This window comes from Chenopodium album, chromosome 22 (genome assembly GCF_948465745.1).
Source record: "Chenopodium album chromosome 22, dcCheAlbu1.1, whole genome shotgun sequence".
Lineage (NCBI taxonomy): Eukaryota > Viridiplantae > Streptophyta > Magnoliopsida > Caryophyllales > Amaranthaceae > Chenopodium > Chenopodium album.
In genome coordinates, this window is record NC_137855.1 from 37,972,125 (window position 1) to 37,998,281 (window position 26,157).

Genomic DNA, 26,157 nt, shown 5'->3' on the forward strand with positions numbered 1-26,157 from the left:
ACTCGTTCACAAACAAAAAAAGAAAAAAAAAATAAAAATCTCCGTATATTCGGATCCGTAACAAAGAATCTCACCAATACGTCACCGTTTAATCTCTCCAAACTTCTGAATCTTTCAATCTTACATCAAACTAACAATGGCGTGTTTGGATGAACCCAATTAAAACTACCCACTTTCACATTTAAATTCACAAAACTCCATTGATGAACTCAAGAAACCTTCAATTTTAACAACCATGCCAAACACGCCCTTTTCGATTTTCTCTCTCCTCTTTCTTCTCATCTTCTTCCCCACTTCAAACCCCCTGAAATCCCCATTTTACCCCTCTGATGTTCTTCCTCTTCTTCCTAAGGAGGTTTCATGGCAGGTTCTTAAAACCATGAACCGGGCGGTTGACCTTTTGCCGACTTTTGTGGGGGCTGCTTCTTCTTCTTCGAATAATAGCTTGGATTGGAAAGGGGCTTGCTTTTATGAGAATACTGCTTGGCTTGAATTTCATAATAAAAGTGGTAGTCAATTTGGTGGGGGTACCCTTCATATTAAGGTTTGTATCATAATTTTTTTTATAATTTGAATTTGTTTTCTTTTTTTGATCAGTTTTGAGTGATATTTGAGGTTTTTCTATGTGGGTTTTGTGAATTTGGACTTCAATTTGATTGAGTTGTTATTTTTTGAATGAAATTGATTTTTTTTTGTTGGTATGCGTGTATGTTGTGTTTTTGTTTGCATATGAACTTCAATAGGATTAATTTGTTTTTCTTCCTGAACTTCTGTTTAATATCGGCAAGTGGGTATAATGTTAATTTAGCTGAAATTGATTAAATAAGAATACTGTATAATTTTAGTTGAATTTGAATATGATAATTAAGGCATGTGTGTGTGTAATTTTACTTAAAATTATTTGATTTGTGAAGTTTTGTGGGAACTTGGTGAATGGAGTAGTGCGGTTAACGACGAGATGTTTGGAACTGTTTGATTAGGTTTAAATGGGGAAAAGAAGGGAAGGGGAATGGGTTATTGGCTGTTTGATGAATCCATGGAGTTTTGGTTGGAGAGGAATGGAGTTTGAATATTAAAGTTGAGAGAAACGGGGTGGGGGGAAGCAAAGCGAAAGCGGGGAGAAGTGGAATTAGAGCTAGGAATAGGGGAGAGAACCAATCAAATGCAAAAAAAATATTAATATTAGGCTATCATCTTTTCCTTATCTTCCTCGCCAGTGATATGTCCTTCCATACTGTGTTTGGATAGCATTTTTGGAGGGAGAGAAAGTGAGGGGAGTAATTTTGGAGGGAAGGAAAGGGAGGGTAGGGAAAGGAATGTTTTTCTTCCTAATCTTCTACTGAACACCACAGGTCATAATTAGAATTTCGAAAAGTTGTACGATATTATTATGAAATGTAGGGAATATACCATGCAAAAGAAGGATTATCACTCAATGAGTGAAACAATTTACAATTGTATTATGGCTTATTTAGCTGTAACAGTAAAGCAATTTGCGAAATATTATGGCATGTTGGTCTTGTAGTAGTAATTTAGTTGTTTCTGTGTTGTGATCAGTTGTGGCTCTATTCATACATATGTACTTATGCAGTTATATGAATGTTTTATAAGTACTGTAGATATGAAGATCTCACTTTGGATATGCCTGGAAGCAACCTCTTTATGTTTCTGCCACTATGAGAGTTTAGAGATATGTCCATGGGAACATAACCTCAAACCTTTTCCGATTTAGATTCTAAGTTCAGTGGCTACATGTGATTATAGCTAAGTTAGCTCTATGGCTCTATGTTATATGTTCTCCTGTATCACCTATGTCAGATATGGGTGTGACTCTTCAGACTCATTGGTGTCAATTGCTATATCCTAGTTTAACACTTTTGGTGGGTCCCCATACATAGGCTTTATGTATGTTTATGTACATATGAGGTGCAATGTATCAACAAATGATTTAGTGTAGAATGGATTGGCTTAGGTATTCTTAGAACTTTCATGTTTACTTTTATTTGGTTAGCTAATGGGAAATGAAGATAAAGAGATGGGTTCATTGGCTGTTTGGTAATCCCATGGAGTTTTGAGGAATGGACTTTGAATCCTTATTCAATTTTAATTTGGGAATTGGGAGTTTGGGTGGATGGCGTGCACACAAATATTGATAAACATAGTATTACAAAAACATATGTCGGGTGGGGTTTTTTTTTTTTTTTTTTTTTCCATGTTTTCGGTCGATGCTGCCAACAGTAATGAAGATTGAATAGTAAATGTGATTTACAAATGGTTGTGAAGCTCTGTTGAGAACTAGTTTTCTGATGTGTCTATATTCAGGAATCTAATAATAGGTATTGCTTGCTCACTAATCACTAAACTTTTAGTCTTTTGCACAGAAGTATTACCCTTCTCGGCTTCTCAGCTCCTCCTTATTTTGGAACAAGACTCCTAATGTCTGCTAGAGCATGGATGTTTTCTCTGATAATATTATATTTGTTGCTTGTACAGTGTCTTTTGTGTTTGTATGGGTGGAATCCTTCAACGGATATTTTACCCTCCTTGATAATCTCTTGATTTGTTGTAGACTTTTAGAAAGTAGATGGCTTTCTTTTTCTTTCTTTTATCTTCATGCATTATCATGGGATCATTTGCCAAAACCTTTTGATTATGGGTTTTGTCACTTTTTGGTATTTTGGTGTTGTAAGCCTTGGGATGCTTATAAATATGATCCTTGAAACTCTGGATTACATTAATAGCCTTATCTTTGTTGTTATGCAACCAGGTTAGCAGTGCCCATAGTTGGACCTGTATGGACATTTATGTCTTTGCAACTCCATATCGTGTGACATGGGACTACTATTTACTATCTCGGGAACATACTCTGGAGTTCAAAGAGTGGGAAGATAAAAACGAATATGAATATGTAAGTTCATTTCATTCTGGGCATTTCTTCCTCTCTGACTTGGTTATTAGGAATTCATTGACACTATCTTTATTTCAGGTAAAAGAACATGGGGTTTCAATTTTTCTTTTGCAAGCTGGAATGCTTGGTACTTTGCAAGCTTTATGGGAGGTCTTCCCTCTATTTACAAATACTGCTTGGGGTGAGAACTCTAACCTTGCTTTTCTTAAGAAGCATATGGGGGCTTCGTTTGAGGAACGCCCTAAACCTTGGGTTACAAACATTACCACTGATGAGATTCAATCTGGAGACTTCCTTGCTATATCAAAAATTCGTGGCCGTTGGGGTGGATTTGAGACCCTGGAGAAGTGGGTCACTGGATCCTATGCTGGTCATAGTGCTGTGTGCTTGAGGGATTCTGATGGAAAGCTATGGGTTGCAGAATCTGGACATGAAAATGATAAGGTCAGTGTAGTTATGTCTTCATTTTTGATACTTGAGTTGAAACTTGGAAACTGCTTATTTGTACTAATTGGCCCTCATTTGAACTAACCTTAATCTATTTGAATTTTGAACGTATGTTTAGTTGTAAATTGCAATTGATAGCCCTTATCTGAACTTATGGACTCTTATCTAAATTCACCTGAATTATTTGCCCTTAAATGAACTTATTTACCCAAAACTTATATTAAAGTTTAAATGCTGAGCATTATTGTATCTTATGCATGGTTATCTCAAGGCTACAACTTCATATGTACATAATTTTTTGAATTTGTGCACGTCTGTGTTTTCGGAAGTTGCCGGTAATGGAAAAGTTGACTAGTGATCAAGCTTCAAGGGGTTTAGTCACTTCTGTGGAGGATCGTTGGTTCTTGGTTGAATTTTTTATTCACAGAATGAACTAAATAGTGGTGTAAATTTTATACCTTTTCTATAGAAACATATTTTTGCTTCATTTATTAGTGACAACTAGTTAAATGTTTCTGTCCCACCCCCCCCCCCCCCCCCCTCCCAAAAAAAAAAAAGTATTGAGGTAATGAACTACTGGAAACTCTTTTTTTTAATAGTTGTATAAGTGCGAGTAGTCAAGGTAATTGTACATAAAGAAAAGGGTTTAATGCATTTTGTAGAAAATTAACCTTGAAGTTTGAGTACACTCCATACTTACCGAACAGCCAGGTTAATTGTTTTGCTGATACCTGGATTCTTTAAGAGAAGATCATGGCTTGTTCACTGATTGATTTGGACAGTCCTGTTTCTGGATTTCTAGAACTTGGCTGTGAAACTTGTGCTCCTTATCATCAACTTGTTCCTATTTTTAATACTATGATTGTAGGGATGGATTTTAAGACTGGAGAGGTTGAGAAATGTGGAGATCTTAAATCCCTCAATTCTTATTGTGCTAGGGGTATCCAGTATGGGAAATTTTCATTTATTTTCGCTTGCTTCACCATTTCTTTATCCTATCATTCCTATGTTATCCTCACCACTAACCTCCCTTTGTCATCTAGAGTCTAGACAACTTTTTCCTCCCATGCTAACTTTAATTAACTTAGAAAACTGCTTAATTGAGAAACATTGGTGAATTAGTGATGTCCTGTCATTTTGCTATGATTCTGCAGGGTTTTGCTATTTAATTGAGAAACATTGGTAAATTAATGATGTTCCTGTCCTTTTGCTATAATTTTACCATTTGCTGCTTTGTGATTACTTTATTTGTTATCTGTCTAGAGGTTTAGCTGCCTTCATTTGTTTTGTATCAGTTTGACTCTGAATTTTTGTAATTTCATGTTACAGGGAGAAGATGTTGTAGCTCTGCTTACTTGGGATGAGTGGTGGGAATATGAGTTGACTAAAGATAACGCTAATCCTCACATTGCATTGCTTCCCTTACATCCTTCTCTACGCGCCAAATTTAATGAAAGTGCTGCTTGGGAGTATGCAAGAAGTATGGATGGGCAGCCATATGGTTACCACAACCTCATTTTCAGCTGGGTAGACACTGTTGATAAGAATTATCCTCCTCCTTTGGATGCACATCTGGTATGACATATTTCTTACATTCTCTTTCAGCTTAGTCCACTTTATTCTGGGATTATTGAATTCCTAGAAATTGTCCTACCATTCATTCCAATTCATATTCTTTATACGGGTAACTTTTGGCTAATGAGTTCATCTTTCCACTTTACTTCATTATTTATTGTCAACACTATGCTTTATATCCTTGATGTCATATCACGATCACATGAATATTGTTTTCGATTATTCTCAAGAATATGTGTTCACTCTGTGGCCACTTTTAGCTGCATACACAGTTTGCTGTTAATCCTAGTACTGTTGTAACCATACAATCTCTGAATTGAAAATTTCCTGTAATTAAACATGATAAATGATGTTTGTGTACTAGTTATTAATACTTGTTAAGTGCCAAAACGTGAAAATTCTGTAAATTTTGTTGCAGGCACTGATAATTTTTGTTATATTTTTCTTTATATATATATATTATCTAGTGTAGATTCTGGCCATCCAGCTTGAGAATTCCATTCTGTTGATGCTTTTATTTTATTTATTTTATCAGAAATTAGCTATTATGTCAAAGCTTGAATAGAAGGAAAAGTATAGTGTCTGCATTATTAGCCACATTTTATTAAAAACCTTGACTATTCTGATTTTTTGCTACAGATTTTTTTTTTTTTAAAATTTTTTTTTGGAAAATAACTTCATGGACTTACAGCCTTACAGGTGGTAATGTTTTACATATAAAATATCTTAGATTATTAGTTATTACTATCATTATGTCAAAAGGTTATTTTCTTATGTGAAAAGTGGTAGCTCATCTTTTAGTGTCCTAAAAGTTAGAAAGTGTTCAGGTATTTCAGTTTGTTGGAGAGTTTCTCAATTAGTTTCAGTCTCTTTTTATGTCTTAATCACCTTTCAGCTAACAGATATTTCAATTTCACTTTTATGATAAACTTTAAAGGTCTTTTGATGTACAAAAAACATTATCTGATTGATGGTTTCTTATATAGTAGTACAATTTAGTTTAGTTATTCGTCTATTTGTTTCCTTTTTTCAGGTTGCTTCTGTAATGACAATATGGTACCAGATGCAGCCTGCTTATGCAGCCAACTTGTGGAAGGAAGCATTGAATAAGCGGTTGGGAACTGAGGTAAATGTTCCATAATGTCTCTCATTCTTAGTTTTTGTATTTGACTCATCTATTGTCCCAACTGATGATTGATAAGATGTGAATGGTGCTTCCTGATTAGCATGTTCTATTGAACCACTGAATTTCCCCTCTTGTGTGCTACCACCCTTTATTTTTAAGGAACATGATTTTATGATATTCAGGGAAGGAATGGAATGTTGTTTCTAATATAAAAAATTGTTACAAAAATATTTATACAGGGATTTGACTTTTGTAAATGATTTTTGCTTTTTTTGCGGCTACCCTTTCTCTATGCAGGATCTTGATCTTCCTGAAGTTCTTGTAGAAGTTGAAAAACGTGGCTCATCCTTTGATCAGTTGCTTGCTATTCCTGAGCAAGATGATTGGATCTATGAAGATGGATCGTCTGTCTCGTGTGTTGCTTATGTTCTTCAAATATACAAGGCAGCTGGACTCTTTGGGCCACTTTCTAGTTCCATTCAAGCAACTGAGTTCACTGTGAGTTTTTTCTTTTATCCTCGCTCTACTAATTTTTTAACTGGCCCTGTTTAATGGGGTTAATCGCTGTCCTCGTGCTTCATATAATTATGTAGCATGATTCAGGAACAGTGCCCTTGTGTACACCAAGATCCCCACAAGGCCCCAACGGTCTTCTAACAATACAGCATCACTTGAGATTTTTTATTTTTTTTTAATCAGTCAGCTACCTTACGATTTGATCTTCTTTTGATTGCTCCAATATAAACAGGCAGCTGAGCTGCTAATATTTAATGTAACTCGGGGCACAAGTTTGAGGACTTCTATTCTCACTGTCTTTGTGAAACCAAGGGTTGATATATTTTGCTTTGATTGCAGATAAAGGATGCCTACTCACTGAAGTTTTTCGAAGATGATCTAAGTCGGCTTCCGAGTTGGTGCAACGACAATGATCATGTGGAGCTTCCTTTTTGTCAAATCCGAGGAAGATATAGAATGGAATTGCCTGGTTACAATACCATTGATCCGTACTCACATATGAACGAAATGTGCCCATCCCTTCCTCCAAGATATTACAGACCAAACAACTGTTAATGAGTCACACTAGTTGGTTTTAGCAAAATAGCAGGATTTTTTTATACTTTCATGTTATTTCTGTACATAATTTTCGTGTATAACATCATAACATATGTAGGTTGATGTAAGGTGTATATTTGGTTCAGCTAGTCACCATAGAGAGTGTTGTCTGTACACATGATTAATCTAAATGCAACTTTTGTTGTAGCTTGATTCGACTCTGATTATACGTAGTATATAAGTTTCACCTTTCCTTTTAGCAAGTGGTATCTCAAATTGATTCTTCAATTATGGTTGCAATCAATCTTTTGTTGTAACTTGGAGCAATAGCTCCCACAAATTTTCCTACATATTTTCGCTGAGAAGATCATTCACAATTGATCAGTTGTATTTCACTATAGTCAGGAACTGTGTACGTCCTTGATATTGACAAAGTTTCCCCTGAAATCGACAGGCTTATAACAGCATAGAATAAGTTGCAGTAGTAGCATGGTTTTTAGTTACCATGTTAACAGTCACATTCTAATTCCACCTTATAAAGGTATAGAGTAAGTGCAGCTTGCATACTTCACGCTTCTGCATCCGAGCCCTCGTTTGTCTGGCTAGCAGTTCCAAGGTCTTCGTTTGAGTTCTTCTCGCAATGGCTAAGGATGTGATCCGGCCTGCTCATTAGAGATGTCCCGCAATCAAACATAGATTTGAGCATCTTACTTGATATTCTCTTTCATTATGCGGTGTCTTTCATTACCATTTAGCTATCTGATATGATGGTGAAATTGCTTCCTGTGTTCCAAAAACAACATATCTGGATAAGCATGTAGTAGTATCATACATTGTGGCGACATATATAAACCCAAGAGTTTTCAATAAGCTGGAACAAATCGTGTTTAAGATGGTGGTTTAATCGTCTTACCAAAATTACCCACAAATGTAATTCCATTCCTTGTCCCTATAATGAACCAAACATCCCCTATCTATATCTACTATGGCTTGAGCCTTAAAGGGAATAGTTGTCTACAACTTTATAGATACCGCCAAGTTTCATGTTCATGATTCGAGAACAATATGCAACACAGGCGCCATTAGATTGTTTCAAGGATTAGTTTTTGCTGCAAGTATTTAAGTGAATTTGAATGGAAACAGGATACTATTGGCTTGAGCAACAAACATTGAACTCATTACGAGTGTGTACTGTATTTGCTGCTGGTAATTGCTGCGACAAATCATACCCTCTTATATGGAGTAAAAGTTGCGGTTTAAAAAAACTACTATAAGCGCTGAGATCTGGGACTGAATTAGCTGAACTTGTTAAGCTCCAACATAACAGCACACAGCAGAATTGCATCTTTTTATAACAATTCAGTATGTAATAAGCGGTTGTCTAATACAGTAAGTTTTACTGATCCAAATTTTTGCTGGTAAAGGATTAACAGTTCATGAACTGGGGACTTGAACTATTATTCTGAAACAATTTTTCATCGTCTATAATTTTTCAATGTACATACCTTTGAAAAACTCTGATTGTTTGGGCTGTATGGGGCAGAATTCATCATACCTACAGTTTAAAGGCCAAGTGCCAAGAAAGTAGTAAATCTTTGACAATTCTCTGTTATGCATCTACTTCAGGGTTAAATCCGGCAGAGTTTTTATAGGATAACTTACTCTTCCTAAGCAAATATAAGAGATATTGGCAAAATGGCAAGGCAAATTGGCCATCTCTGAAGTCACTAAGAATGAAAGTTGTACGCAGAATCAGACAGTAGTAAATTAGAAATCAATTCATCATTTCATTTCTAAGAAAAATTAGTATCTCGGATACACATACATTTGTCATATTTCAATACAAAATACATCTTACATAAGTAAAAGCAGGCAAATTAGAGATCTTTTCGACTTGAAAATGGTATACTATAGCTAGGATTCACATAGCTAGGATTCACAGTAGCTGTAAGAAAAAGAATGTTACTAGTATGCAACAGAAATGTGCTGTAGGGCAGTCAACAGAACTTTTCGACTTGAGAATGGTATACTATAACATTACTCAGCCTTGGCCGGAAAATGGTTGCCACCACTTGCTACCTTGTAAGCGTAAAAGGCAGTCATGAATGCACTGCAAATAACAAGAATGAGAGATGGATGAGAATTTATCAGAAAAGGAAGAAATAGTATCGAGCAAAGGAGCTGGAAAAAGATGTTTAATTAACACATGCATCAATTAAACATATGCTAGCATAGCCTATGATTATGAGGTACTTTGTATATCATGGTTTTTTAAAGTGACTAATCATAGGCTCCGTAAATAAACATAATAAGTTAAGTATTCTAAACCTCATATCGTGAAATCTTAAGTGCTCATGCATGAAATCTTCCTGGTTTAACTGTTTAAGAGTACTTCATATGTTCCAAAATATAAGTCGTTTTAGCTACTTCATTTTGATCCAAAATATAAGTAGTTTATTATAATAATGCAATATTGTATGCCAATCAACATTAGCAATTTAACAATGTAGACCAATTTAGCACAACATACTAATATTAAATGTAATGCAAATTTAACCAAATTTTATTCAAATTCTTGATGTGTAAAAGTTCCTGAAACGACATGTAGATGGGGTAACATTTTGCCAATGATTAACAAGTGTAACATCACATAAGGCTCCTTTGAATATCATGGAGAACTCTTTATGGATTTAAACACAATGAAGATGCAAGGAAACCATGCTACTAATGCAAAGAGAATAACAGAGTAGGGTTTTCTAATCAAGGTACCTGATCATGGCAATTACTCCAGCAGGCATTATCTTTGATGTCTCCATATAGCGTTGTCCCATAACATATGTGAGTCCAGTTGCAGTCACTGTTGAGATAGATAGATAGATCAAACTTCAAATACTATGCTTCAAGATATTTCATGTATAGAATGAAAGCTGAATGGCCATGTTTTATTTGTCTGAGTTAAAGTGAACTTATGATGGTTGATTGGTTTCTTGACTTTCTTCAACTACCATCAGAAGTAAGCCAGCTATTTCAAACTTTCAATCCTTATTATTGTCTTTCTTGAATAAATTTATAGGCAAGGAAGTATGGACGAAATTGTATGCATTCAAGGTATGAAAACAACCACCAGATGCTAGAAGCAAAAATACATACTCGTATAAGTGCATGTAAGTTTTAGTGTTACTATTGCAAACATAAAACATCCAAATACAAAACTAGTTTCTTCTGCATGTTTGCCTAGCTTTATCCAGATAAAAAAGTATCATAGAAGTACTTGTAGTCTCAGAATACATCACAAATAATTCTAAACAGTTAAGGAACTGCAATTTTAGAAAGCCTGCAAGGATGTGTGCATTGCATTGGACAAGAACACTTTGCTTTACTTATCTATGATCAGGAATCATTTGCATTTGGAAGTTGAACTATATGCTAAATCTACGTGAAAATCGCATTGCTATAATCTTTAACTCAAAAGGTCTTGTTAAACATCTCCAATGTGTTCAAAAGGTCCTCACTTAAAATTTGGTACTCCTGATCAACGAGCTTCCAAAGGCCGAGATCTCTAATTTACAAGAAGTTTGATAATATATGGAATCTTTCAGAATCAGATTCAGGAAAGGAAAAAACTAGCAATCCCACTTACAAGGGTATAGTCGTATAGAAACCCTTCCATAAAGTTAGATCAACATTTCACATCAAAAACAACATATTGCTGTGTAGCTATCCTCTCTTTCATCAGCTAAATTTCGGTTACCTAGAGCTAAGAGGTGTACCAAAAGAGTCAGCACAAATTTTATCTATAGTTAGTACACAACTACACAGGTCATATTGCTTGCACAGTTTTCTGCCCTGCTTCTTGCAGTACCTCATATAACTATATAAATCTTCCCGCGAATTAACTTACCTCACAATACCTCTTAGATAGTCATTTCTGCTCAAAAATTCATTAGTCATGGCCAACATCAGTGCAAGGAAAAGGTTAAATACCATTAAACCTTATCATCAAGATTCAAGACAAAGATCATTTTGAACAAACCTTAAAATAGCAACAACACAATTCTTTCCCCTAAAATCTGAGGTGGCAAAAAACCAATTCAGATTATGATTCTTCACCTTAAACCATGGATCAACCAAAAATAAAATAAAATTATACATCCTACAAGCTGCAAAATCAATACAAGTCACAATTCTCACAAATCTAGCTAGGTTCCAACTTCCAAGAAGACATAGCTCTAAATTGTTAACATTGCGATGAAAACACACATGATCACATTATAAAAACCAACCAAAGATCACTTATGAAGAAATTCATCACAAAATTGCCCAAAAAAATAACTTTGAAAAGCCAATTGAACATAATAACATTTAATTAAGCATACCAGTCTCAAGAATCAAAGCAAAGTATGAATTTTTGCGCTTTTTGAAAGCATTGAGGCTCAAATAACCAGCTAAAATGAGCAATAAACCAGCACCAGCACCCCCACCAAGTGAAGCCAAACTGCCTTTCTTGGCGTACCCGATGAGCCCGCCCAATACAAGAACAAACCCATATGGGATTGTGAAGCAAAAATCATGCATTTTCGACTAATGGGTATTTGAGATTATTACAAGATTGATCAAATTTGAACTGGGTTTTTGGATTTGAGATCGATGAAATTGCAGAGAGAATTATTCGAGGAATTTTGGAAATGGTCAAAGGGAAAGTGGGTATTGGCGTGTGGCCACCTTGAGCTATTGCAATTTGGTTAGTTGTATTAAAAATTACGAAATGGAAGCAATAATATGGATTAATGGATGATGAGTAATTACTAATTAAGTAATTAGTTAGATGTCAACGACTCTCCGATCCTAGTTTTTCATTAATAATTTATGTTTGTAATAAATTGGTCATTATCTATGCTTTATCCAAATTGTTGAATGGGGAGAATGGACCACTGAATACTCGATTATCAAGTTTAACTCTACTAGTGAAAAAAATTGTACATCTTAATCTTGAGGTTGAGATTCAATTTCCACTATAGACACTTTAAGGATTGGACCCCTTACTCTTTCACCTATTTCCTAGTTTTATATAGGTTAATCTAATTTTTAGTCGTCATCCTATTCACTTAATTGATTCTATGTGGGTTTTCTTAGTCCATATCATTTCATCAAGATTATCATTGTTATTAGTGGTTTTAAACTTTTATTTGTCATTTAGACTTCTTCTTTTTCAAATGCATTTCAAAAATGATTTTGCTCTAAACAAAATAAGTTTATAATTGTTTTGAGCTTGACAATACAATACGGGAGTGAGAGTGAGAAATTAAAATGTAACAGAGGCTTGATGAGAAATGTAGATTTTAAATTTTCAGCTCAAATTAAGTTTATAACCGTTATGAACTCGACAGCTCTCGGCAAGAAAAAGGATGGGAAATTTGAGTGTAAGAATGACTATATGAGAAAGGTAGAGCTTAACTTCTCGACCATGACCATATTAAGTTAATAACCATTATAAGCTCGATAACCCTCTACAGAAGAGACAATGGGGAACTAAAGTGTAAAGATTGCTAGATGAGAAATGTATGTAGAGCTTAAGGAAGTGACATATAACTAATTGAGAAAACCATTACGAACAAAGCTAATTTTCTAAGATCGATTAGTAGGTGTACCAAATTATCCGTATTTACAAATAGACGAAGATGTAATTTATCTTCCTCTCTTTAGTCCTTACATGAGTTACATCCACTCCATTCCTTTACCTAAGCAAAATACAACACATCCATGCTAACATATTGTTAAAACAAAACTTTTAAGCACCCAAATAACACCCCTAATTGTGTACAAGCTTCATGTCTCAAGTCAAGACTAAGATCAGCAACTTCCAATGCACCAGCAAACTTTCAACATTTTTTACCAGAACAATTTTTTCTCTCTCTAAAATCCCAACTTTAAAGATGAAATCCCAGCAAAATTCCAAGAGACCCACCTGCCCATCTTGCTCTAAACCTCTTTCTCTCTGTCTTTGCACTCGACTGAAACACCCAAATCTTAATAACAAAGTTCATGTCACAATTCTTCAGCATAGCTTAGAAAGAAAACACCCTCTTAATTCTGCAAAAATTGCTAAATTGGGTTTGAAAAATGTCGATGTTTTCACTGTTACTGATGTTATGTTTGAAGCTCAGCTTGATATTCAGCCATTGGAGTTGGATGGTACAGAGATTTTGTTAGAAGACGAATGCACGTCAACTGTTTGTGAAAATGCCTCTGAGAGTTTAGAGGTTAAAATTTCTGGAAAGCGGGGTTTTGATCAGGTTACTGATCTTGATTCAGAAGCTGGGTACATTGAAATTTCAGATTCTGAGAGGCTTTCGGGTTGTATTCAAGAAAATGTCGATAAAATTTTCGAGTTCGAAGGAAGTGGTGGTGCATTGGCCAAGAAAGATGATCACTTGCTTAAGCAATGTGATGCAGAAGTTGCTGGTGTTTGTGATAATATAACTAGTAAAAATGTGAAATCAGAAATTCCTAAAGCTGTAATGAGTGTAACTATTGGTAAATATGGAGAAATCAGCAACATTTCTCATCAGTGGAAGCTGCAAGATGAAGGGAAAACACTCAGTCTTGAACATCTTGCCGCGTCACCAGAGGCTCTGCAGTCACTAACGGGAGGGTTCGTGGTAAAGAAGCTGCAAAAGAAGCAGATCAGTGGGAGTTTAGAACTAGAACAATTTGAAGAGTTTCAAATCACGGTTCCACCAGGATCAGCACTTCTGTTTCCTGCACAAAAGGCAATGCCAGCTGAGGCTGTGGACTTTGAAGTGAAGAACTTGATTGTTTTAGATGGAACTTGGTCAAAGGCGAATAGAATGTATAATGAGAATCCATGGTTGAAAATTATACCGTCTGTGAGATTAGACATGGAGAAGTTGAGCATGTTCAGTGAAGTTAGGCGACAGCCTAAGCCTGGATATTTGTCTACCATTGAGAGCATTGTGTATGCATTGGAGGCACTAGGAGGAAGCGAGAAATTAGAGGGGCTGGATAACTTACTAGATGTTTTTGAGTCCATGGTTAAAGACCAGAGACGATTCAAGGAGGAGGCACTAAAGAATCTATCTTCATATCGATGATTAGTGTACCAACACAATGTATCTGCATGAGCGCAATCTTTATATACACATATACGGAGTATATTTAAAACTTGCTGATTATTAATTATATTATTCTCTTGTCCTTCACTTTGCTAGAATCCTGCTTCAGTCTCTTTCATCTTGCTTCTTGCAGTATCAGGCTGTTAAATGTTTACTTCTACCATTTGCCTCGCTTCCGTAGAGTAAAACATAGAACTATATTGAAATGAGGTTAATTATGCCTATGGTGGCAATTTGAACAATGTGACTGCTGCTTTGGACTGTAGGCAGGCAGTATGCAACTAATGCAAGTAAACATATGAATATATGATAATGGCAGGTTGAGATTTCTTGCGACTAACCTGCCTAGTAGGTTCTTAATACAAGCTATTATGTTTGTTATATCTCCTTATTGCTTGCAAATGTAACTTCTATGACTTAACTAGGCATCATAAAGAATTGCATTATGTAACTAACCTATTTTAGTCTCACATTATTCAAACACAATAGTCACATATACGGAATATGGAGTACTATATAATATTGTCCTGTTGTATAGATGATTATGGGACGATGATGTTATCCAATTCTCATGCATAGTTTTTACTACTCTGTATTTAAGTTATCAATCCCTCGGCCAAACCACCTCTTCACCCAACAACGAAAGGGTTATCAAAATACCCTAAGCCAACAAAATCACAAAAACCAAAGTAAACCGAGAAAAAAAAAAAAAAATTTACACATTCGGTTTGTATGGGTACTACGACCTATTAGTACAAATCAACTTCTGAAATCAACCGTAGACCCGATTTGATAGCTCTATCTAAATTCAGTAATTTTTTTAACTCAAAACAATTATATCTAATCCATTGGCCTTGGTCACAACAAAAGAAAGCCCAAAGTTCTTAGAAATCCAGTCCATATTATAAATGGCTGAAATGCTGATAAAACCGTTCTTCTTCTTCAACTCTTTCAGTGAGAGTAACCAGAAAAAGTTAACTTCTTCAACAGCCAATGCTAAACCTCCTAATACGACGTCGTTGCATCCCTCTAACCCAATTCACTTCCTCCTTCTCTTCTCTCTCCTCCGACGCCGACGACCCACCTTTCTCTCTCATCCCAAAACCCCAAAACAAGAACAAGAAAGACAAACAACCCCACAAAAATACCCAAAATGCCCCCAATTTCCTGGTAAATTCCGACCTACCCTTCGACTTCCGGCACTCATACTCCGAATCCGACCCATCGGTTAAGCCCATTGGGTTCCGTGAACCGCCCAGTTTTTCTCCGTTTGGGCCTGGCCGGCTTGACAGGAAATGGACCGGGACGAATGCTCCGGCCCAAGGGGAAACAGAGGAGAGAGAAAAGTGGGAAATGGAGAAAGAGAGAGTTTTGGGTGAGCCGCTTTCGGAAGAAGAGGTTGCTGAGCTTGTGGAGAAGTATCGTCATAATGATTGTAATCGCCAGATTAATATTGGTACTTTTTCTCTCTCCTTTTATTCAATTCGTTTGTATAGTAGGTTCGTTAGAGGTTCCGGTCTGGTAGAGCGCCTTAAGAAAACAAAAAAAAGTCCATATTTTGAGATATTATCATTTCTGTGATTTTGGAGATGATCATAAGCTTTATATTCTATTTGATGGGGTTGAAATGTTTTGATTGTTTGATAGTTTGTTGTGTGATAATGTGGATAACTTGTGTATTTGCTAAATTTCATACCATTTAATGTGGATTGTATGTTGGTGATATTTGACAAAAAATAAGAATTCAACATGTCCTAGGGTGTATGGGTACACAATTCACTACCTATGCCAAAATGTGCACATATATGTATTAATTTGCTTTTTCAGTTTGCTGTTTGCAGGGGAATGAGTTATCTAGGTGACACGGACTTACAATAACTTTGTGTTCGTGTTACGTGTTAATCAAATACTATGTACAAACATATTTTTGTAATTTTGTTTCCTCTTTGATCATTGTAGCAGAAGCAGTGTTAAGTGTAGAAGAAACATGACCCTGCAATCTTGCATGAATAATGCTGTATGTTGACCTTTTGATGAGTATAAATAATTAAATTTACAGCATTCTAGTTACAATATATAGAGTATAATTTCAAGGTTCTGTCATGTGATAATGAACAAGTATATTTGATTTCTCGCACTAAGGAGATTGGTTGTCATGGCTTTGTATAATCCATGGTACACTTAGTGTGGTTCCATTATAATGGCTTCTCTATCCTCGTTAAGATAAGAGTTACTTGAAAGTGACTTGACAATTTTGTTTTATTGTCCCCTCTTCTTTAATGGGGTTAGGGAAGGATGGAGTTACCCATAACATGTTGGATGATGTCCACAACCATTGGCGGAGAGCTGAGGCTGTGAGGATCAAATGCTTGGGAATTCCAACTCTTGACATGGACAATGTTTGCTTCCACCTCGAGGTGCTGATCCGAATAGCATTTATTTTATCAGCCTTTTTTGGTGGGAATTATGGTCATTCAGAGATGTTGATATTCTGCTCTTTTACTTACTGCAGGATAAATCGGGTGGAAAGGTCATCTACCGCCACCTTAATGTTCTAGTTTTATATCGGGGTAGGAATTATGATCCCAAAAACAGACCTGTTATTCCTTTAATGCTTTGGAAGCCTCGTGCTCCAATTTATCCGAAGCTTGTGAAAAATGTTGCTGATGGCTTGACTTTTGAAGAAACCAAAGAATTGAGGAACCAGGGGCTTAATTCTCTTGCTCTCATGAAACTCAGTATGTTATTTCTCTTAGTTATCCCTCTGTTCTTTCAATTGCTTATGAAGTTATGATTCTATGAAATATTAGGCAGCATGAAAGAAAAAAGAGAGGGAAAAAAAAAAAACACTTTTTCATGATTGATGTGTTTCTTTAGCCAGGAATGGTGTGTATGTGAATGTGGTGCAAAGAGTGCGGGATGCCTTCGAGACTGAAGAGGTAGTGAGACTGGACTGTACCTATGTTGGAACCAGTGATTGCAAAAGGATTGGTGTGAAGCTAAGGGTAGATCTCTTTACTTAAGTTTGGGTTCTTTCACATTTTCTTTTATAACCATTGTTTTAAAATCTATGCAGGACCTAGTACCATGTATCCCAATCTTGTTCAAGGATGAGCAAATTATTCTTTGGAGGGGAAAGAGTGACCAAGGCAATCAAGCTAGCTATAAAAATGAGCCATCAAATTTGTAGTCATGAATGAGAGTCGCTCTGTGTTATTACTTATTACCCAACATCTTATCACTACTGTTGGCTTCAGGTTGGTCCGAGTCAGCGATGTACTCATTGATCTTCGTCACACTTTCTTATATGTCAAATGGGAAGATTGTTTCACCCAATCAGGAGGTTTCTCATGCATGAAGCTGCTGTATGTCATAAAGATTTGAAGCTGTACCATCATTACACATACTCTACATTTCTATTTAACGGCATGGATGACAGTGAGTCCTAGTGATTGCTGCTCTGAGTTCTGGTCGTGGTTGATTGGGAAGGTAGAGATGAGAAGAGACACCTGAGGATTCTTATGTTCATTGTGTCATCATGTTTATTTCATTTGAACCTTGATCAATATCTATGACAATTGACAATGGACAAGTTGTAGCTTCAATTGTTGTGGTTGTTGTGATTCCCTACCTTGCTCTACAGTTCGTACCCTGATAATTACAAACTCTAAATGAGATAAATCTTGTACTTGTATTTTTGTTTTTTTTATCAACAAACATGAGCATACATCTTATAACATATCTTCCTTCGCCTTGGCAATGTTGCATTTTTTTGTTTTTTTTTTTTTTTTTTTTGACATCCACTAAACTTAGCTGAAAAACTAATGAACCGCTAAATTCTGTTTGCAAGCAATATCCATCATGTGGCCTGCTGGGCTTCATTTCTGAAGACTGCACACAGCAATGAGAAGACGCTTTACATCTTTTCGTGTATGGTGGAGAGATGCTTGTTAGTCAACAGGGATGCACTTCCTATTTCTCAGAATTTCAACGAGTGAAGCCAAGTCTGATAGAATTCTAACTCTTCCCCAGTTATTTCCCGATCCATTCAAATAGCCAGCAGATGTGCATGAGCTCCAATTGTATTGCTGTTTGAGCCTGAATACTGCAGGGTTGTATATAAGGTATCCTGTTTCAGAAATGGTAACCTAAACTATATCAGCTCACTCAGAATCATTCTTCTATACCCCATCAGCCCATCTGATGTTAATCAAAATTGTGTTTCAATTACCAATTAGCTGCCCTATTTGAGCAACTAGAAACCCCGGCTGAAATCACAGTTCTGATTTTCTTCTACATAGAAGGGCTGAATGTGGATCTGTATCACATAAACTTTCTCCATTTGTTCTTACCAAACCTCTAAAATTTTAACTTTTTGCATTTACATAAATACTTGTAGCTTTATAAAACTCTCAAATGTGCGCTGTGGTGTTTGATTTCAAATCCAACATTACATGAAGATAAGTGGTGAAAGTATTCGTGAATGTATTTGACACTTTTACATTGGTTCACTGAAAATGGCATCTCCATGGCTCACTCATCCAAGTTGTTGAAAGTCTTTTTATAGAAAAACTCATTGACCCAGATATACAAATCATAAAGCTGTGTTGGAGGAATAACTGAAACAAAACTGCAACGCCTGCAAGTATACAGGAAAAGGTCCAAGATGAAACAGGGCGATATACGAGTACTTCTATATATATAAACATCTGTACTACAATGGTAAAATTTTAGATTACACCATGTAGTAACAAAAACAATAATAGCAACATAAGCTGTAGAGGACACAAATTCCAGTACAGAAGCAAGATACAAGATCTGCTAAAACCAAGACTGTCAGATATCCCTGTAGCGGCAGAGGTTCTAAAATAAGCTCTATAGCCATCTTTAGACAGGGTACAAACATGATTTGATGACAATATCTACAAGGAATCCTGCTAACTGATAACAGGAATAGTGGAATACGAAAATAGTTGCTACTATCTGACAGTCCTATGGCTCCAAAAGTATTTTCCTGAATTCAGGTGCCTTGTCTGCAAGGCATCCTGAACTAGCTAAAGAGGTTATCCAGACCTCATCTGATTTAACCGGCTCATCATCATCATTCCTATGCCAGCTCCAGAAAGCATGAGATGAGTTCACAATCTGGAGTTCTCCATGGCCAAAGCTAGCTTCCCGGAATACTGACCACTCAGGGTGCGGAGTTTGATACCTGAAGTCCATAGAAAACCAAAACATCAAGGAAGATCAAGGAAAATCAGTACAAACCTGATATTCATGAAGGAAATGAACAAAAAGGCTGAGAAAATTTAGAATTAACATCAAAAAAGGCGTGATCATTTATTCATAACTGATGAAGTTACCTTCATATATACTATCTACTCACAAGTCTATATCATTAGGATTTTATGCAATAAGTAGATGAGTATTCCTTCTACATGATCATCTAACAAGGACAGAATGTAAACACAAATGTAAAGTGCAAATGAAGAAGGTTCATGAGTACACACCTTCGAGCTAAACCCTCAGAGTTCCCACCATCACCAATAGTAATATGGACGGCACCACAACGGTCAGATTTACCTCCATACACTCGATTCTGTCAACATATGGGTAAATATTTAACATACAATTTCTTAAAAAGACCAACAGGATAAAGGAATTTAAACACTCATACCGATCGTTCATAAGCATGCACATGCCCAGCAAGCACCATGTCTACACCAGCAGCATAGAGTAATGGTTCCATATATGACATCATCTCATCTCCTTCACCTTGGTGAGCTGTGTTGCTATTGTACCAAGGGACATGGAATAAAGCAATCAACCAAGGAGTTCTCTTTCTGTCTACCTTATTAAGATCATCCTATAAATAAAACATGGGTTAAGTAATATCAAGCTACAGAAAGAAAAAAAGAAAAAAAAAAAAAAAAAAAAAAAAAAAAAAAACCAAATTGGGTTCCCCAAGTAACAACCAATCCATTCAATGATTCAATTAACAGAACAAAAGGCCTTAATTGGATTAACCAACTAACAATCATTACATTTAATGATTCAATTAGCAGAACAAAAGACCACAAAAGATGTTTCCCCATGTAAATTACAGAATATATCCAACTTATCAGTAGTGAGAGGCCATGCATAATACTTCCCTATACAAATGGAAAACACAGTAGACTGCGGTTAATGCATCCTCTAGCAAGTAGCAATTATTATCCAGGAAATTAGTGTCTAAGTAAGAACATATTCTATCAGAGCAATACCTTGTACAGTAACATTGAGAGGTATATAATTAAGAACAGATCTTTGACACAAAATTTGCAATCAGTAAAGTAATAAGGTCCAGATCACTAAGTGTCACAGGCTTTTAAAATCTCTACTTGTAAAATGAAAGACGGGTGAAGCAAACCCAATAACGGCACTAAACATATGCTTGAGGAAATATTTCTTGTATAAAGCATCCCAACCATCGGAAACAAGTAATTACTACCATATGTATATCTGCTAGTATAAAATACATGCAGCAATGTTTCAATTTGATCAGTAGATATGCAAATTAGATATATCTTTATCTCGATTCAATCTCTTTTTTACATCAATACCTCCTAGAAATGGGATCGCTATACATGTCAGAACTTGAGAAACTTTGCAAATGGAGTAAGCCTATATAACCATTTGGCAAAATACATGATAGTAACAACAATTCAGAAAGAATATTGTTAGTGATGAAGGGGTCCAAATGAGTTAAAACTGGAGAGAGGTCTCAGAATTGATAAAGGAGTAAAAACACTTCAAACAATTTGATCACGCACTATCTGTCAAAAGATTAAGAGTGAGAAATAAAGCTAACCTTTAGCCAGCTAAATTGCTCAGAGTATTCATCATAATCTGTATATGAACCAAGCATGATAACATGCACCTCCGCTACTTCAAAAGAATAATAAAGATTGGAACTTGAACCACTCTCCTCAAATGGCATTTTCCATCGTGCATTGTATGATTGGAAACCTTCTTTCACTAAAGGGATGTTTTCTTTTTCATGGTTCCCTTCCGTAACCATCCAAGGCCTTCTACTAGCTAGTGGTTGCACTAGTTCACCAAATGTGTCCCACCTATGCTGCATGTAATTAGCATAGGAAAGATCTCCTGGTAGCAAATGCATATCATACTTGCATAAATCTATGTGGTCCAACGTTGATTTTGTCCAGCCCGTTTGACCTAAATCACCAGCAATAGCAAAAGTAATCGGTAGTTGAGCTGGAGGAGTTTTCAGCTGGAACTCTGGACCTTCCCCTCCACAACGATAGAAGTATGCAGTGTCAGGGTTCAGTGGCCCAATAACAGTATGATGTATCTTTCCTGATTTGTATAGCATATAAGAGTAGGAGGTGCTCTCCCCCTCAGCTTTTGCAGAGTACTGTCCAGGTGATGTTCCATATTCAACTATAGAAGGAGCTGATGAATCATCCGTAACCCATGAAATTCGCATATGATTGTCTCCTGCCAATGAGATATGTACCTGAAAACAAAATAAATGTTAATAAGACCTCTAATACTTCAGTTTAAGATTGCCTTAAAACTCCTGCATTATTTGCTTTTCCTTCGACCCCTTAACTCGCATTGCACCATTTTGATGGGTGTCTCAGGCAACAATGTAGTTTAGCTCGCATTAAACAAAAACCTATTGACAAAATGTAAAGGAAGTATAGGCCCAATCCTACAACAAAGATTCACTAAGGGCCTGTTCAGATTTACTGAACTGAACTTAGCTGAACTGAACTAATTGGACTGGACTGAGCTGAACTGAATATTTTATGACAGTACAGAAATTAAGAACTGAATTGAACTGAAAACAAGCTGAAGAGAACAGGCCCTAAATGCAAGATACAAATATAAGCACTACTCAATCAAACAACAAATTTATGCAGTCACACAAAGACAACACCTTGACAAATAAGAAAAAACAGCGCCTTTGAGACTGGAAAGACAACAAAGAATTCACATTTTGCCATCTATAATGCATATTTCTAAGTTTAACAATGTAGAATCCTGATTGTTGAGTTTGTGCCACTTATGCAGTCATGCTTTAGCAAAGAAATGTCACTAGTAACATTCTAATTTCATCCCAACTACAACTTCTACTTACAATCACACAATGTTCCTTTCCTTTACATTTTTTAAGGGTTTAATTAATTTTGCATAATCAATTTACCTACTACAGAACAAGAATTAAGCAAAGTTTCTCTAGATATATGACCACATTCCACATATACTTCGATCACAACAAAAACAAAGCCTTAGTCCCAAATTGATTTGGAGTCGGCTAACACCCGAGTACCCGACTATGTTATCTAAAAACTACTCATGAGTCATGAAGGTCCTTTACTAGAGAAGACGTCAACTATCTTAGTTGATTAAAGTCTAGAGTGGTATAGTAAATCCGTGGGTACCCAAGACCTAAAATCAAATCAGGCCTTTATACAAGTAAAATTTAGGTCCTTTCCTCCATATAACACCAAGATCACCTCCAACAGGATTGATTTATCATAAGCAAACAGAAAAAAATAATTAAAAAAAAAAATTGAAACAAACTGAAGATAAATACACGAACCATCCAAAAATATATCAAAAATAAAACCCAATTCATAAGTTAAAAATCAAACCATAACCCAAAGATTATAGCAATCAAATTAACCAATTAATAAAATTTCAGTATATAAAAATGAATAAATGGAAAAAACCTGTTGGGGTTCGGTGGAGCTGCGACGATTCCATGGAAAATGAAGAAGTTGACGAGGTTTAGGCCGAATGTATTCAGTAGCATAAGAAGCAGAGATTAACAGAGTTACAGTTACAATAATTAGTTGCAAAATTTGACAACCCATGTTTTTGGGATTGAATTAAATGATACTTGTACTTGGAATTTAGGAAAGATTTGATTTTGTTCTAATAATAATGGGAAAAGAAAGAATCCCCCATAAATTTCGGGCCAGGTGGTGTAAATCTTCGGAAAGTTAAATTGGGAATGGTATGTTGTTTTTCTGCTTTTAGGATTGAACTACTTTTGTCATTTTTTTTGTTTTACTTAAGGGAGGTCATTACTTTACAAGCAAGTGGCTAACAAAAGTCGTAAAGTTTGGAGGCCAAAACTAAAACAATTGTTCAAGTCGGTAGATCATATTCACACGCCACAAGACAAAGTTACTAGTTTCGCTACGACTATGGGCTATTTCTTATTATTATTATTATTATTATTATTATTAGGAAATTTTGACATTTGCTACCAGGTAAAACACCTCCACTCACATTTGCTACCGTTTTAATTTTTTTTTTACTTTGTTACCACCAAAATCAGAGTTTGTTGGAAATTACTACCACTTAACGGAATCCGTTGGATTCCGTTAAGTTTATTAAAAAAAAAAAAAATTAAAAAAATTAAAAAGAAAAAAAAAAAAAAAAAACCCCAGCCACCCACTGCCACCCTCCCCCCACCCCCCTGCCAGCACCCAGAGCTTCGACCAGCGCCGGCGGCCCCACCCCCTCCCGTTCCCCCAACCAAATACCGACACCCCTAACCCAAAACCACCAGCCCGAAACCCCGAAACCACCCTAAACAGGTATTAGGGTTTCGCTTATGGTGGTTTTGGGGTGGTGATTTAGGGTTAAGGGTGACCGAAAAGGGTAGGGGAAGGGGAGGGGGGGTCAATTCCGGTGGAGGAAATGCCGCATCTTCTCCACTGCGAAACCACACATACGAATTCCACAACGAATTCATCTTCTCTGAGCAAATTTGGAGCAATTTTGGTTCTTCTCCGAGTTGATGCCGCTGCTGCTGCCACGATTTGCTGCCGTGGTGGTGAGACAAGGGAGGTGCGGTGCTGCTTCTAATGGAGGAAGGTGCGGTGCGTGGTTGATTGTTGATGGGAGCAGGGGTGGCTGATTGTTGGTGTTTTTCGGTGCTGCTGCCAATAGAGCGAGGGAGGTGCGCGGTGTCCGTGGTGGTTGATGGTTGGTGGTAGCAGGGAGCAGGAGTGGCTGATCGTTGGTGTTTTGCGGTGCTGCTGCTAATAGAGGGAGGTAAGTGGTGTCGTTGGTGGTAGCAAGGGTGGCTGGAGGGAGGGAGTGGTGGCTAGAAGGTGGGTGGACGTTGGTTGGGCCCCACTAACGGAGACAATAACGGAATAAGGCATGTGGTATTGATTTTTAACAAACTCTAATTTAGGTGGTAGTAAAGTAAAAAAAAAAAAAATAAATAGGTAGCAAATGTGAAACATGGTGTTTTTAGTGGTAGCAAATATCAAAATTTCCTTATTATTACTACCTCCGTTACACATTATTTGCAACGATGTGACATAAAGTAGAGAGGGAAAATGTCTAATCGTTGCAAATAATATGTAACAGAGGTAGTATTATTATTATTTTTTTTTTGACAAAGATACCATGGGCTATGTTTAGTTCACCATAAATTATGAGCAAGTTGTACAAAAGACATTTGAAATGGAAAAATGTTTGGGCAAGCATGTCAAATACTTCATCCGTTTCTATTTAGTTGACGTGTTTGATTTAGGCACATATATTAAGAAGAGGAGAGAGAGTGATAGAGAATGAAAAAGCAAGTGGAGTAACTTGTAAAGCAAGGTAAAAAATTTACCCAAAAAGGAAACGTGTCAACTAAAAAGAAACTTCCTAAAAAGGAATACGTGTCAACTAAAAAGACACGGAGGTAGTATAACCTTGGATTATTTTTATTTTTTTATTTTTTTATCAATCCTGATATTATCCTCTTCAACAGTTCAACTTAAATCACCTTAAAATAATTTGTATATTAGAGAAATTTTTGCATTTGAAGTTAGGTCTTTGCCTTTTCTAGTTTTCTCATTGATTTCAAGGCACATTTAAAGATACTTTGTGATTTTTAGCACTTACATGAGATTACAAAGAGTCAAAGAATATACTTCCTCTGTTTTCTTTTAGATGCAACACATACTTTTTCACGGTATTTAAGAAATGTGGGATTCACATGATATAATAGACTTTAAAATAGGATGAGTGGTGGTTAGGAGTGTAATTTAGTGGGCTATGTGCTTTAAATAAGGAAAACAATATAATTTTTCCCTAAAGTAACTTTTCTTTTATGGTGTGTTGCAAGTATTGTGACATTTTTTTAGGGAAGTGTTGCAAGTAAAAGAAAACGGAGGAAGTAATAAACTGCCGTGGGAATCCCCCCACCCCCCCCCCCCCCCAACTAGTGAATGCACTAAAAAATTTCACCATGTGAATCCTAGTATATTTTATTTTATTTTATTTATTTTTACATAGAGAACTAGTAAAAAAGGCAAAATCTAACAAAACCTAAAAAGACCAAAAAAGAAAATCACGATCACGAGCCTTCCCGGCCAACCAATGCGTCGGGGACACCCAATCCCTCAAAACCTTCTGAATCTTGCAAGAGTTAACAGTAGCCAAAAGAGCCCGAATGTCACAAAGTAACCCATAAAGCGAAATATCATCACGTTGTTTGTGGGCCAACGTCAGAAAAAGACATTCACAGTCTGAGAAAGCAAGGATCCGACGGAAACCTTTGGAATAGGCATGACGTAATCCCTAGTAAAAGGCCTGCAATTCAGAATGGAAAGCTGAAGACGAGATAGATGCACGGGCCCCTCCTCCTCGTACAATAGGTGAATCACAATATCGGATATTCCATCCCGCACCTGACCTATTGTCTGTCGGCGACCACGCCCCATCACAAACCAAACAAATCTCATATCCTGAAGATGAACCACAGAGCGTGGCAGTAAAACCCGTTTCAGGAAGGCGGACAAGAGGCCTAGAGCACAGTCGGCTACGGAATTCCTGAGCCTACAATCCCTGCACAGTCCACAGGGAGGCAAGAAGGAAAATGTCATCCGATG

General features: G+C 36.4%; 5 protein-coding genes across 5 annotated transcripts; 3 read left to right on the forward strand and 2 right to left on the reverse strand.

Annotated features, from left to right (window-relative positions):
* Positions 1 to 7,372, forward strand: LOC145605734 (uncharacterized). Its single transcript, XM_081661804.1, has 7 exons — positions 1 to 544; positions 2,768 to 2,908; positions 2,987 to 3,352; positions 4,685 to 4,930; positions 5,964 to 6,056; positions 6,354 to 6,554; positions 6,912 to 7,372. Exons 1-7 carry the CDS (start codon positions 236 to 238, stop codon positions 7,125 to 7,127), a joined length of 1,572 nt encoding a protein of 523 aa, XP_081517930.1. The 5' UTR covers positions 1 to 235; the 3' UTR covers positions 7,128 to 7,372.
* A 1,477-nt stretch (positions 7,373 to 8,849) lies between these two features.
* On the reverse strand, positions 8,850 to 11,841 carry LOC145605777 (protein FATTY ACID EXPORT 5-like). The gene is made up of 3 exons (XM_081661842.1): positions 11,486 to 11,841; positions 9,879 to 9,966; positions 8,850 to 9,219 (listed from the first exon to the last, which is right to left on the reverse strand). Exons 1-3 carry the CDS (start codon positions 11,682 to 11,684, stop codon positions 9,147 to 9,149), a joined length of 360 nt encoding a protein of 119 aa, XP_081517968.1. The 5' UTR covers positions 11,685 to 11,841; the 3' UTR covers positions 8,850 to 9,146.
* Positions 11,842 to 12,847: 1,006 nt separating this feature from the next.
* LOC145605955 (uncharacterized) lies at positions 12,848 to 14,396 on the forward strand. The gene has a single exon (XM_081662021.1). The coding sequence runs from the start codon at positions 12,938 to 12,940 to the stop codon at positions 14,219 to 14,221; it is 1,284 nt and encodes a 427-aa protein (XP_081518147.1). The 5' UTR covers positions 12,848 to 12,937; the 3' UTR covers positions 14,222 to 14,396.
* An 811-nt stretch (positions 14,397 to 15,207) lies between these two features.
* Positions 15,208 to 17,981, forward strand: LOC145605119 (CRS2-associated factor 2, mitochondrial-like). The gene is made up of 5 exons (XM_081661141.1): positions 15,208 to 15,698; positions 16,532 to 16,659; positions 16,755 to 16,980; positions 17,120 to 17,247; positions 17,319 to 17,981. Exons 1-5 carry the CDS (start codon positions 15,236 to 15,238, stop codon positions 17,430 to 17,432), a joined length of 1,059 nt encoding a protein of 352 aa, XP_081517267.1. The 5' UTR covers positions 15,208 to 15,235; the 3' UTR covers positions 17,433 to 17,981.
* Positions 17,982 to 18,909: 928 nt separating this feature from the next.
* Positions 18,910 to 23,380, reverse strand: LOC145604753 (purple acid phosphatase 18-like). The gene is made up of 5 exons (XM_081660693.1): positions 22,984 to 23,380; positions 21,093 to 21,761; positions 19,920 to 20,108; positions 19,753 to 19,841; positions 18,910 to 19,454 (listed from the first exon to the last, which is right to left on the reverse strand). Exons 1-5 carry the CDS (start codon positions 23,125 to 23,127, stop codon positions 19,235 to 19,237), a joined length of 1,311 nt encoding a protein of 436 aa, XP_081516819.1. The 5' UTR covers positions 23,128 to 23,380; the 3' UTR covers positions 18,910 to 19,234.
* Between the last annotated feature and the right edge of the window lie 2,777 nt (positions 23,381 to 26,157).